Source organism: Fringilla coelebs (genome assembly GCF_963513975.1).
Source record: "Fringilla coelebs genome assembly, chromosome: 9".
Lineage (NCBI taxonomy): Eukaryota > Metazoa > Chordata > Aves > Passeriformes > Fringillidae > Fringilla > Fringilla coelebs.
In genome coordinates, this window is record NC_140067.1 from 1,215,324 (window position 1) to 1,226,810 (window position 11,487).

The 11,487-nt window shown below is 54.7% G+C and overlaps 1 protein-coding gene across 1 annotated transcript; it reads right to left on the reverse strand.

Annotated features, from left to right (window-relative positions):
- Positions 1 to 271: 271 nt before the first annotated feature.
- Positions 272 to 11,173, reverse strand: IL12RB2 (interleukin 12 receptor subunit beta 2; the record flags this gene model as incomplete). The annotated part of the gene is made up of 15 exons (XM_084210947.1): positions 272 to 673; positions 935 to 1,034; positions 1,665 to 1,752; positions 2,057 to 2,194; positions 2,896 to 3,051; positions 3,129 to 3,230; positions 3,813 to 4,013; positions 4,511 to 4,727; positions 7,222 to 7,301; positions 8,259 to 8,339; positions 8,863 to 9,007; positions 9,657 to 9,796; positions 10,004 to 10,179; positions 10,421 to 10,535; positions 10,927 to 11,173. The coding sequence occupies 15 exons, from the start codon at positions 11,171 to 11,173 to the stop codon at positions 272 to 274; spliced, it is 2,388 nt and encodes a 795-aa protein (XP_084067073.1).
- Between the last annotated feature and the right edge of the window lie 314 nt (positions 11,174 to 11,487).

Consider the following 11,487-nt stretch of genomic DNA (forward strand, 5'->3'; position numbering starts at 1 on the left):
GGAAGGGTTTTGTCACTCGGAGGTGTCACATGTGAGGGACTGGACTGGCTGTGCTGAAAGACTGAAATATTTCATAAATGCTAAAATCCAGGCTGAGCTTTCATCAAAACATGCTGAAATACTCTGTAAAGTGCCAAAATCCAGGCTGAGCTCGCATTGGAGCACCAGAATACTCCGTAAAGTGCCAAGATCCAGGCTGAGCTCACATCAAAACACACCGAAACGCTTTGTAAAGTGCCAAAATTCTTGCCGGGCTCACATCGCCCCCTGCCTACCTCGGGAAGGAGCTGCCGCTGAGTTTCACTCGATCCAAAGTCAGATTCCCTTGGCAGCAGAGGGCGGGAGGCAGGAATGCGCTTGGGAAGACGGAGAGGGGGCTGGGGTCGGGCTCGGGGCCGGGCTCCGGGGCGGGGTTGGAGATGTACTCGGCCACGGGCTCCGGGGGCTCCATCGCCTCCACCAGCAGCCTCCGGTACAGCTCCGGGAGCTGCTGCTCCTCCGCCGAGCCCTCCGGTGCCCAGTCGCCGTGCCCCCTGCTGCCGGCGCTGCCCACCAGCAGCTTGTCCCCGGGCTTGGGGGGCTCGGGGTGAGCCGGGCTTTCCTCCACCGGGCTCGGTTCGGGCTCCTCGAAAGCGCCGGGCAGGAAGGGGCTGGAGGGAGCGCTCAGCTCCGCCTGCGGGGGGACACGGAATGAATCCCGGCACGGATCTCTGGGACTCGCTCCCCACGGCCGCTGATCCCGCTGGAAACGGGAGAGCTCGGCCTTCTTCTGGGCTTTAATTCACCCAGCACATCCTCCAGTCTCCTCCAGCGGAGATTATCTGCTGCCAGAGATTGCTGGATTTGCTGCTTCAGGAGATTACTGGCTCGCATTGCTCCAATTGCTTTTTTTAATGAAGGTTGTGGGATTAGAAGGAAAACCCCTCTAATTTACCTTGGCAGCAGCTAAGCTCTTGGCCCACGTGGCGTTCGCAGGGTCGGGGATGGCTTTGCTGTGCCACTGAGGCAGGAGGAAGGAGAGGAGCCACTGGAACCTGCAGGGAGGATAAATGCAATTAGAAACGTGAGTGGTGAGACCTGCAGCACCCTTGTGCTCCTCGGGTGTGGAATTAACCCAGGTGTGATCGTGGATCCACCCTCAGAGGCACCTGCAGAGCTCTTGGCTGGATGGGGATAATTCTCAGGGATTGCTCCCCTTCAGTTTGGTTTCAAGATCTGGTTGAAAATTCACAGTATCTATGGACTACAGGTGTATTTTAAGCTCAGAGCTTGTTTTTATTATCATTCATGTACTCTGAAACCTTCATTTTGAACAATCCTCACTGTCCCATGCTCATGAAAGGGCATGATCATCCTGTAGGACAAGGGAAAATGGTTTTAAACTAAAAGAGGGTTGATTTAAAATAGATAGGAGTAAAGATTTTTAAAATGCACTGGCACAGGGTGCCCAGAGCAGCTGTGGCTGCCCTGGATCCCTGGCAGTGCCCAACGCCAGGCTGGACACTGGAGCTGGGAGCAGCCTGGGACAGTGGGAGGTGTCCCTGCCATGGCAGGGGTGGCACTGGGTGGGATTTAAGATCTCTTTCAACCCAATCCATTGAGGGATTTAATCCCTCCTGATAAAACCCCGGTTTTATTGGGACACAGCTGATGGATCCACTCACACTCTCCTTGCTGGAGGCACAGAGCAAAGGCAGGCTGAGAGGATGAAGAAGCTGCAGACGAGCACCAGAGTCACCCAGCCCCCAGCACCTGGAATGCAGAGCAGCCACCATTCAGCTCCATCAAAAAGAGGAAAAAAAACCCCAAATCTTGCTGTGCTCTGTGGATAAACCACCCTTCACCACAGAGGAAACACCTCAGCACAGCACTGGGATCTTAAAGGCAAAGAAAGAGATTCCACATCTCAAACCCAGCTGAAACTGCAAATCTTCAGCACCAAGAGATCTTCAGCACGTTTGGAGAGCTCCAGTGGCTGCAGAGGAGCAGGAAAAGCATTCCCAGAGAGCGGGAGAGGGGATCCAAGGGCAAGGAGCACCCTGGCACCTGTCCTTACTCTCCAGGCAGACGCTGTCGCTGTTGCCCCGGGGCCCCTCCCCGGCCGCGGTCGCCGCTGTCATCCAGAGCTCGTAGTGCTCGCCGGGCTCCAGGTGAGGGAGGTGCAGGGAGCCAGGAGCCTTCCCGGCAGGAACAACTGGGGGGAAAACAGGGATGGAAATGGAGAACCTGGCACGGGATCTTGCTGCCTGCAGCTGGAACGGGGCTCGGAGTGAAGGTAGGAAGGGAAGGAGGAGGAAAAAGAGGAGGAGGAATAAGGAAGAAGAATAAGAGGAAGAATGATGAGGAAGAAGAAGAGGAGATGGAAGAGGATTAAAGAAAAAGAAAAGGAAGACAAGTAAGAGGAAAAAAGAGGAAGATGAATAAGAGGAGGAATAGGAAGAAGAAGAAGAGGGAAAAAGAAGGAAGAAGAGGAGGAAGAGGATTAAGGAAAAAGAAAAGGAAGGTGAGTAAGAGAAAAAAGGAAGACAAATAAGAGGAGGAATAGGAAGAAGAAGAGGGAAAAAGAGAAGGAAGAAGAAGAGGATAAAGAGGAATAAGAAGAAAAGGCAGATGAGTAAGAGAAAAAAAAGAAGAGGAAGAGGAATAAGAGGAGGAATAGGAAGAAGAAGAGGAAGAAAGAAGAATAAGAAGAGGAATAAGAGGAGAAGGAAGAAAAATAAAAGGAGAAGAGATCAGGAAGGTAAGGAAGAAAGAGAGGAATAAGAAAAGGAGGAGCAGGGAGAAGCAGGGATAAATCTGATAGTTTCAGGCTGAAAGTGACTTCGAGTGATCCCTCAGGAGACCCTCAGCAATGAGAGGGGAGCAGGGGAAGCATTTCCAGCCCCAGGCACCCACCATGGACCTCGGGCTGGCCCTGCCCATCCTTCCTGTGCAGGTAGATGTGGTACCCAGTGATGCAGCCCCTCTGCTGCGGGGCTGGGATCTCCTCCCAGGAAACCAGGACACCGCTGGCCCAGGGGGTTGTGAACATCTGGGGCCCAGCTGATGGGGCTGCAAGGCACAGGACTGGTGTTAGAGCTGAGCTTCAAACGGCTTACAAACACCTGCACAACATTCCTGGGGTTTACCTTGAGCTGTGGAGTTTCCCCTGACTGATGCTGCCTGCCCAGCTCCGTCCTGATAAAGTGCAGACACGTGGATCTGATAGCAGATGTTATCTCTGATGTGCTCTGGGGGGAGAAATCACAGCTGCAGAGCTGCTGCTTCAAGGATTTGCAGTCAGGGCAGAAATATTGCAGCAGCTGCTTAAATCTGAGATAAATCTTGTGATTATTGATAGATCTTTCATAAAGAAGGGAAATAAATTTTCTCTGATCTACTGAGCCTGGCAGAGCCTTCCTGGGCTTTAAACTGAAAGTTAATGTTTTCCCACTGTCAGAGGAAAGGGATAAATGGGATATTGGGAAGGAATTGTTTACTGGGAGGGTGGGCAGGCCCTGGCACAGGATCCCCAGAGAAGCTGTGGCTGCCCCTGGGTCCCTGAAAGTGATCTTAGTAAAAATTATAGAAATATATAGAAATATAGAAAATATATAGAAGATATAGAAATATAGAATCCCAGACTGGTTTGGGTTGGGAGGATCCTCAATGCCTATCCAGTGCCACCCCTGCCATGGCAGGGACACCTCCCACCATCCCAGGCTACTCCAAGCCCTGTCCAGCCTGGTCTTGGAGCCCAAATTCCCACCTGAGTTGTTGCTAAGAATATTTTCCAAGCCAGCTGATGCCGTGCCAGCCCGGGGTGGCATTACCTGCTATCACAGCAGACAGGTGGGACGGGGGCAGCTTGACCCAGCTGTGCTGGGGCTGCAGGCGTGGCTCCCTCCAGGGCTCTGCCCACTCCACCAGGTACCCCCCGACGGGCAGGGTGGCTCCAGCAGGGGGGCTCCAGCTCACCAGGATGCTGCTGTTCCCCAGCCCCAGGGCACAGACCCGCTGGGGAGGGGGCAGATCTTGCAGGGGAGAACAAAACCCGCTGTCAGCACAAGGTTCTTGCAGCCTCGGTCAAACCGGGGATGTGGGGTTTGCTGGGTCTCGTCCACTTTGGCACCGTGGGAGGGATAAAAGGAATTACAGGCAAAGAGAAGGTGCTGATGGCAGGGTGAGGGTTTGCTGGCAGGAGCAGTGACATTCCTGGCTTTTCTCAAGGATGGGGCACCCGCAGCTCGGCCGGGCTGTGCCATCCCCAGCCCAGCACCCTGCCCCGATGGAAGCTCTGGGATGTGAAGCTGCCGCAGTGATTCCAGAGGAGGAACGGGGACACCCCGAGGGCTGGAGCCCCTCTGGCTGGGAGAGCTGGGGCTGCTCACCCGCAGGAACCGCAGGGAAAAGCGGATCTGCACATCCCTGAGGTTCGCCGAGGTGCCACAAGGCGGAGGCACCCAGCCCCTGCAGGCGTGCGGCACAGCCGGGCGGCGCTGCCGGCGCTCCCGAGCCGCGGGAGCCTTACCTGGGCTGCCCCGGTGGGTCAGGACCGCCGCAGGGACGGAGCTGCCCCGCGGGCCGTGCGCCGTCACCGTCACCCTGTGACCCGCCCTGGGGGTGACCCGGGAGAAGCTGGTCTGGGTGGTGCGGTGGGATTGTGCCGGGAGCTTCCCCTGCTCCAGGGCTTCCAAGGTCACGGTGTAGCCCAGGATTCTCCCTCCTGCCTCCGACCTGCTCAGAGCCTGCGGGGAAAGGGCCTGTGAACACGGTGCTGCCACCTGAGAGTGCTGGGGAGGGACTGGGGATGAGGGTTGGAGGGACAGGACACAGGGAATGGCTTTACATGGACCCAGGGCAGGGATGGATGGGAGATTGGGAATTGGGAATTGTTCCCTGGCAGGGTGGGGAGAGGCTGGAACGGAATTCCCAGAGCAGCTGGGGCTGCCCCTGGATCCCTGGCAGTGCCCAAGGCCAGGCTGGACACTGGGGCTGCAGCAGCCTGGGGCAGTGGGAGGTGTCCCTGCCATGGCAGGGGTGGCACTGGGTCGGCTTTGAGGTGCATCCCAACCCAAACCATTCCAGGATTTATTTTCCCCCCCAATTCCAGTTTTGCTGTCAGATGCTGACTGCTCCAGCAGCAGCACAGCTGGGGACACTGAAACCCTTCCTGTCCTGAGGCTGAATTCACACTTTTTTTTTTTTTTTTCACTGAAAGCCACACTTTTCACAAGGGAGGGAAAAAAAAGATGATCAACTGCTCAGCTGGATTTGTTAAAATGAGCAGGTTTTGCTTGGGAGGAAAACCTTGGATTTTACTTCAAGCCACCATAAAGAATTATTTAAATTGAACCACTCAGAACACACACCTCTGACAGCCTGTGGAACACCACACCCTGGTTTTGGCTCCCTCTGGGTGCCTGCAGTTGTACTCTCAGTTTCAGTTTCCTGATGTTTCTGTGACATTAATTCATTTGTTTGGCTGATGTTTGTCATAACGAAACAAAGCACAAAGCACAAACCAAATGTTTTAAGTGCTTTGGCAGCAGCTCAGGACTGAGGCAGCATTGGAAACTTGCTGAAATTAAATTTTCAACCCTTTCCTGGGTGTTTGTGTGAGAACAAGAGTACACCCTCGGTAGGAAGTGGTCCTGAGTGTCAGCCAGGCTTGGGAGCTGCTGTGAAACCTCTAAAGGCAGTTTATTGCCCCGTTTTATGAATGATGCTGCAGGAAGTCACTCCTGATAAAGAAAGTGCTGCAAGATAAAGGTCTGCAAGCTGAAGCCACAAAGTCTGGGGTCACAGAATTACATGAGAATTTCTGCTTTCGCTTGCAGTGTGATGTGGGGGGAACACAGTGAATTTTTTTACCCAACTCTGGTGGGTTTTAAACCAAATTCTGTATGGAATGTTCCCTGTGGGGTCCCAGCCCCCAGCTCTGCCCAGCAGATCCCAAAAATGCTGTCAGCTGGGGAATCTGGAGAGGGGCTTGGGATAAAGGGAGGAAGGGACAGGATCCAGGGAATGGCTCCCACTGCCAGAGGGCAGGGATGGATGAGAGATTGGGAATGAGGACTTGTTCCCTGGGAGGGTGGGGAGGGGTTGGATGGATTTCCCAGAGCAGCTGTGGCTGCCCCTGGATCCCTGGCAGTGCCCAAGGCCAGGCTGGACACTGGGGCTGGAGCAACCTGGGGCAGTGGGAGGTGTCCCTGCCATGGAACAGGATGACATTCAGGATCCCTCCCAATCCAAATAATTCTGGCATTCCATGAAATTGCAGGCAGAAAAATGCTGGTGAGTAAGAGGAGGAATAGGGAGGGGACCTTTGATCTGTGTCCCTGTCCCTGGGAACTGGTGAAATCTTTGTGCTCTGCCAGGGTTCAGTCCCTCCCTGCCATCCTAAAAAACATCATTTCTCCTCTCAGGTGGCTCTAGTTTCATTTCCCCTCTCACCTGGCTGGGTTTTGCTGCCTCTGCTGGGCTATCCTTGCTTACAAGGTGTGGCTGGGGCTGTGTGTTCCATCCCCATCTGTCAGAGCTGGGGCAGTTCTCTCTGTTCATTGTTTTCTTTATCTCTCCCACAGCCCATCCTCCCTCCAGGAGATTTCTGCTGTCCATGGCCATGAGTGTCCCTGCAGGGCTGATCAAATTCCATCATCCCATGGGGAGATGCTGTGCCCAGGGCAGGAGCCAAGCATTCCTACCTGGATCCAATCTGCCCTGGGACAGCACAGCAGCCTTTGCCCACTGCATTCCCAGAGGAGCAGCTTTCTCCTGCCCTGCATTCCCAGAGGGAGAGCAGGCCCAGCTCCAGCAGCCCTGGAGCTGCAGAGGAAAACTCCCCCCTTGTGCAGGATCCTGGGACTGTGCCACCCCCTGGGATGGGATGGGATGGGACTGTGCCACCCCTGGGATGGGACTGTGCCGCCACCCTGGGATGGGGCTGTGCCGCCACCCTGACACGGGACTGTGCCGCCACCCTGACACACAGGGGGACAGGGACTGCTCTGACTCTGGCAGTGTGGGTTGGTATTGCTGTATTTTCATTTTATTTTTATTTTTTCCCCAATAAGGACCTGTTATTCCTGCTCCCATATCTTTGCCTGAGAGCCCCTTAATTTCAAAGTCATAATAATCCAGAGGGAGGGGTTTTCCATTTTCCATTTCAGGGGAGGTCCCTGCCTTCCTTAGCAGACACCTGTCTGTTCCAACCAGGCCATGGGGTTTCACTGCACTCACCTTCCAGAAAAGGGAGAGGTTCTGGAGCCCTGAGTCCAGCTCCCGCTGCCGGTACCAGACATCCAGGGTCCCTGTTGGCACTGGATGGAGGGAAAAACAGAGCAGTGGCAATGGCTGGGGTCTGGAGCCAACAAACAAGGAGGTAAAACCCCTGAGGAAATTCAAATTTAATCTTTTTAATGTCCCTGAAATGCTGCAGGGTGTGATAACCCAGGTTTGCTGCTGTCTGGCTGCTTTGAGGGTGGGATCAGGAGGAGAACAAGCCATAAACCCAGGGAAAGGAGTTTGGATGTGCTGGTGGCTTTGTCCTGACCTCAGTAATCTGGATGGCTCCCAAGGGAAGCCACACATCAAAGCACAGCATTAGCTCCTGTCTTTGCATAAATTTGAGGCTCCTGAAGGTCCTTGGGCTTGGCTCCATCAATCCTAGAACAACAGGCAGCCTCGGATGAGTGGGGATGTGTGGGATTTTTCTGTCCAAGAAATGCCCTTAACAGTTTGTCCAAGGCAGCTGAAACTCCTGGTTCCTTCCACAGTTCTGACTGGAAACTCTTGGTATTTTGAAGAACCCTCCCAAAATGCATCAAAGGGCAGATCTGGCTCCCAAAATCCAGCATCAGAGATAAATATGTAAGGAAAGCTGAGGTGACAGGGGATGACAGAGCTTTGCTCCTTGAGAACCCTGAGCAGCACCAACTCATCAATTCAAACACCAATCATTAATAGCTGGAGCAGGGGGCAGCTGGTGAGCACAGGCACAAACCCCTCCAGGTCAGCATGCTGGGAGCAGCTTGTCCTGGAGTGACTGCAGAGAGTGACTGGAACAGAAACAAAAAAGCAGGAGCAGAAATAAAACCAGAGCATCGACTGCGAGCTCAGAGCAGAAAAATCCGAATATGGGATTGCATCTGCTGCCCTCCAGCCTGGGTTTGAAAGCCTGTGAGCCACATGAATGAGGTTTTTGACAGTTCACATAAAAAGGAGAAGGAACAGGAATTTCTCCTTGGAAAGGTTTAATTTTGGGTTTGCCAGGAGACAATTTGTGGAGAAGTTCAGCTCCTGCAGCGCAGAGCGGTGAGGATGCACCTGGAGCTGCTTGTCTGCAGCCTCCCCTTGCTCTGAGGGCACAAAAATCAGCCAAAAACCCCACGGGCAGGGTGGGGGTGACAGCCACAAACTCAGGGTGACAAGAAAAGGGGAGAAAACTGTTGAGAGGAAGGTGGGGGAGGCAGGGAATAGTTCACACCTCCCGAATCAATCAATGCCTCTTACAGAAACTGCTGCTGTCACGGGGAAAGGGGAAATGGGTGAGTCAGAAGAGCACCAGCCCAAGTAATTCACAAAAAAGAGCAGCCAAAGCCAAGCAGGGGAGCAGAGAATCACAGAATTACCAGGGTAATCATCTCATTCCAACTCCCAAATCCTTCAGCTGTTCTCAGGGAGCTCTGGAAATTCCTGGTTTGGAACAGCTTCACCCTTTGCTCATTAAAAACACAATTTCCTTACAGAAACTTCTCCCTGTTGGCTCGGGGTCTGGGTGTGGGGTTTGCCCAGAAGAGCCCAGCAGCAGTTTGGGCTCCAGAGCTGGGGTTTGCCGTGGGGGCAGAGCCCGGAGGGGCTCAGGGCAGGGCAGTTCCTCACCTGCTGCTGGGGTGCTGCCCCATCTGCTGCTCCAGTCACTCCACAGCCCCCGGCCGGGCAGCATCCTGCAGCTCACCTGGAACTCGTGGGCTGTGTCGGGCTCCAGCCCCTGCAGATGATGTTTATCCCTGCTGAAGTTCCCGACCTTCAGTGGGGATGGAGAAATCGGGGTTAAACTCCCGAGGGAACGAGGGCTGCAGGCAGCGAGAGGCTGAGTTACAGATTCAGACACAGATTTTAAAACAGCAGAGAAACCCTGAGCTGAGGCAGCCTCAGAAACTCAAAGGGATCATCAAACCTGCAGGGCTTCATCTGAAAAATCCCTCATTTCTTACGTGCCAATAACAAAATCTCTGTCTGGGTGATGTGCTCAGCTCTCAGCAAAACGTTATTTTTGCCACTTCCAGTAAAAACTTCGTGGAATCAAGGAATGTTTGGGTTGGGAGGGAACTTAAATCCCATCCAGTGCCACCCCTGCCCTGGCAGGGACTCCTCCCACTGTCCCAGGCTGCTCCAGCCTGGCCCTGGGCACTACCAGGGATCCAGGGGCAGCCACAGTCGCTCTGAGAATTCCATCCCAGCCCTCCCCAGGGAACAATTCCTTCCCAATATCCCATCTGAATCCACCTTAATTCAACCTCCAGCCATTCCCTGTGTCCTGTCCCTCCATCCTTGTCCCCAGCTGCTCTCCAACTCTCCTGGAGCCCCTTCAGGCCCCGGCAGGGCTCCGAGCTCTCCCCGGAGCTCTTTCCTGCCCAGCAGCTGCAGAAGCCCCTGAATCCCAGCAGGATTACCGTGCTCCAGCTGTGCCTGCCGAGGGGACGGTACCTCAGCCTGCAGTACCCTGCTTGTGCCTCGTGGTGCCACACAATGGTGCAGCTGGTGGCCGAGGAATCATCAAATTCCACCGAAAAGTCAGGAGGGTGTGGCTTCACTGGCACCAAAACAGAGAAAGGAACGGGGCTCAGAGAGGCAGCAGAGCCCAGAAGAGGGTTAGGTGAAAAATGGGATTATTGCTTTGGGCTGGATGGGTGATTTTTCCAAGAGGTTTAATGTTTAATGTTTTTCCAAGAGGTCCTGACTATTTTCAGGTCTCCCCCAAGGTCTGGGGCTGACTGAGAGGGGGGTAGTGGTGCCTTACCTATGTCTATCAGCGTGAAGGTGAGTGGCTGGGAAGAGGCATTTCCTAATTGATTGGAGGCAGAAACCACCACGGTGTAGTTGGAGTCAAAATCCAGCTTGCTCAGAGCCCCAGAGCCAAACACCTGACTGGGATCTTCTTCTGGAAAGGAAAAGGTGTGGGTCCCGTTGGAGAGCCTGGAGCAGGAGGAAAGGATTGGTTGGATTTTCTGAGCCAGGAAGGCGAGCCCTGGGGTGTGGGGTGTCCTGGCCGGGGGAGTCACCCCAGGACATGGGGGCAGGGTGAGCCCTGGGGTGTGGGGACAGGGATGGATTGGCACAGTCTCTTCACTGCACCCTGAGGGGGATGCAGGGCATGATGAGGAAGCCGCTGCAGGAGATAATTAGGCGTTAATTGTATTTACAGCCCAGCACTTACTCTATGCCATAGGCAGTGTGGAGGTAGGTGAGCCTGCCCTTGTGCCAGGTGCAGGTGGGATGTCCCTGTGTCCCCTTCTGGATACAGGACACGTTCCTGGGCTCGTCTGGAGGATCTGAAGCAGAAGTTCTGGTCAGTCCTGACATTCATGACCTTTCAGGGTCCTTCAGTCCAACATCTGCAGCCTGAGCAGGCTGCCCAGAGCTCCAGCCAGCCTGGCTCCAGGGGCTCTTCCCCAAAGATGCGGGTAAGAGACATTTGAGGGGATGCAGGGCAGGGAGGGAGTTGTTTGCTCTGGGCAGGTGGATTTGTTGAGCCTCTCTCCCTTCAGGAATCCCTTCAGAGCTGCTCAATTCCAGCCAGGAATATTCCCAGTGGGAAGAGCCGGCAGCAGTCCTGGACAAAGCCACCCCCTGGCAGTGCCTCGAAGGCTTCCCTCTCCCACAGGGGAGCTGTAAGAAGTAATTAAGACCTTTAGGCAGTGATTAAGAAGGGATTTTCCTTACTCCCACACTGGATGTCGATTCCACAGATGACACTTTTGCTGCTTTCACAGATGCACTTGCAGATGAAGTAGTGCCTGCCGTGGGCAGTGACCAGGAGGGTTTTGCTCACTGAGCCCCCCTGGGCTCGGATTTGCTCAGAGCCGTTGAGGAAAATCACTGCCCAGCAGCAGTCCCGTGGGGCTGCCAGCTGGCAGGACAGGGTGACGTTGGTGCCACCAGGGATGGCACAGCAGGGGCTGGCTGTCATGGTCCCCTTGGGACAGACCTGTGCGGCGCCACGGGCGGCTCTGCTGGCACTCACTGCCCCCCTCCTGCAGGGTCCTGCAAGGGAAGGGCAAAACAGCCTCAGCAGGAAGCCCTCCCTGGCTGCAGGACAGGCTGGGCTCCAGCAGGAGCCTCCCCAGATGTCTGGTGGAGAAATCCAGGCTCTGCACAGGAACCTGGCTGGGATCAGCAGCCCCGGGTTGCTCCCAGTCCCCAAAAACCCAGACAACCCCAGGCAGAAACTGCCAGAACCCTCCTTTTGTTGGGGTTGGAAAAGTGCCTGTGTCAGCAGAGCTG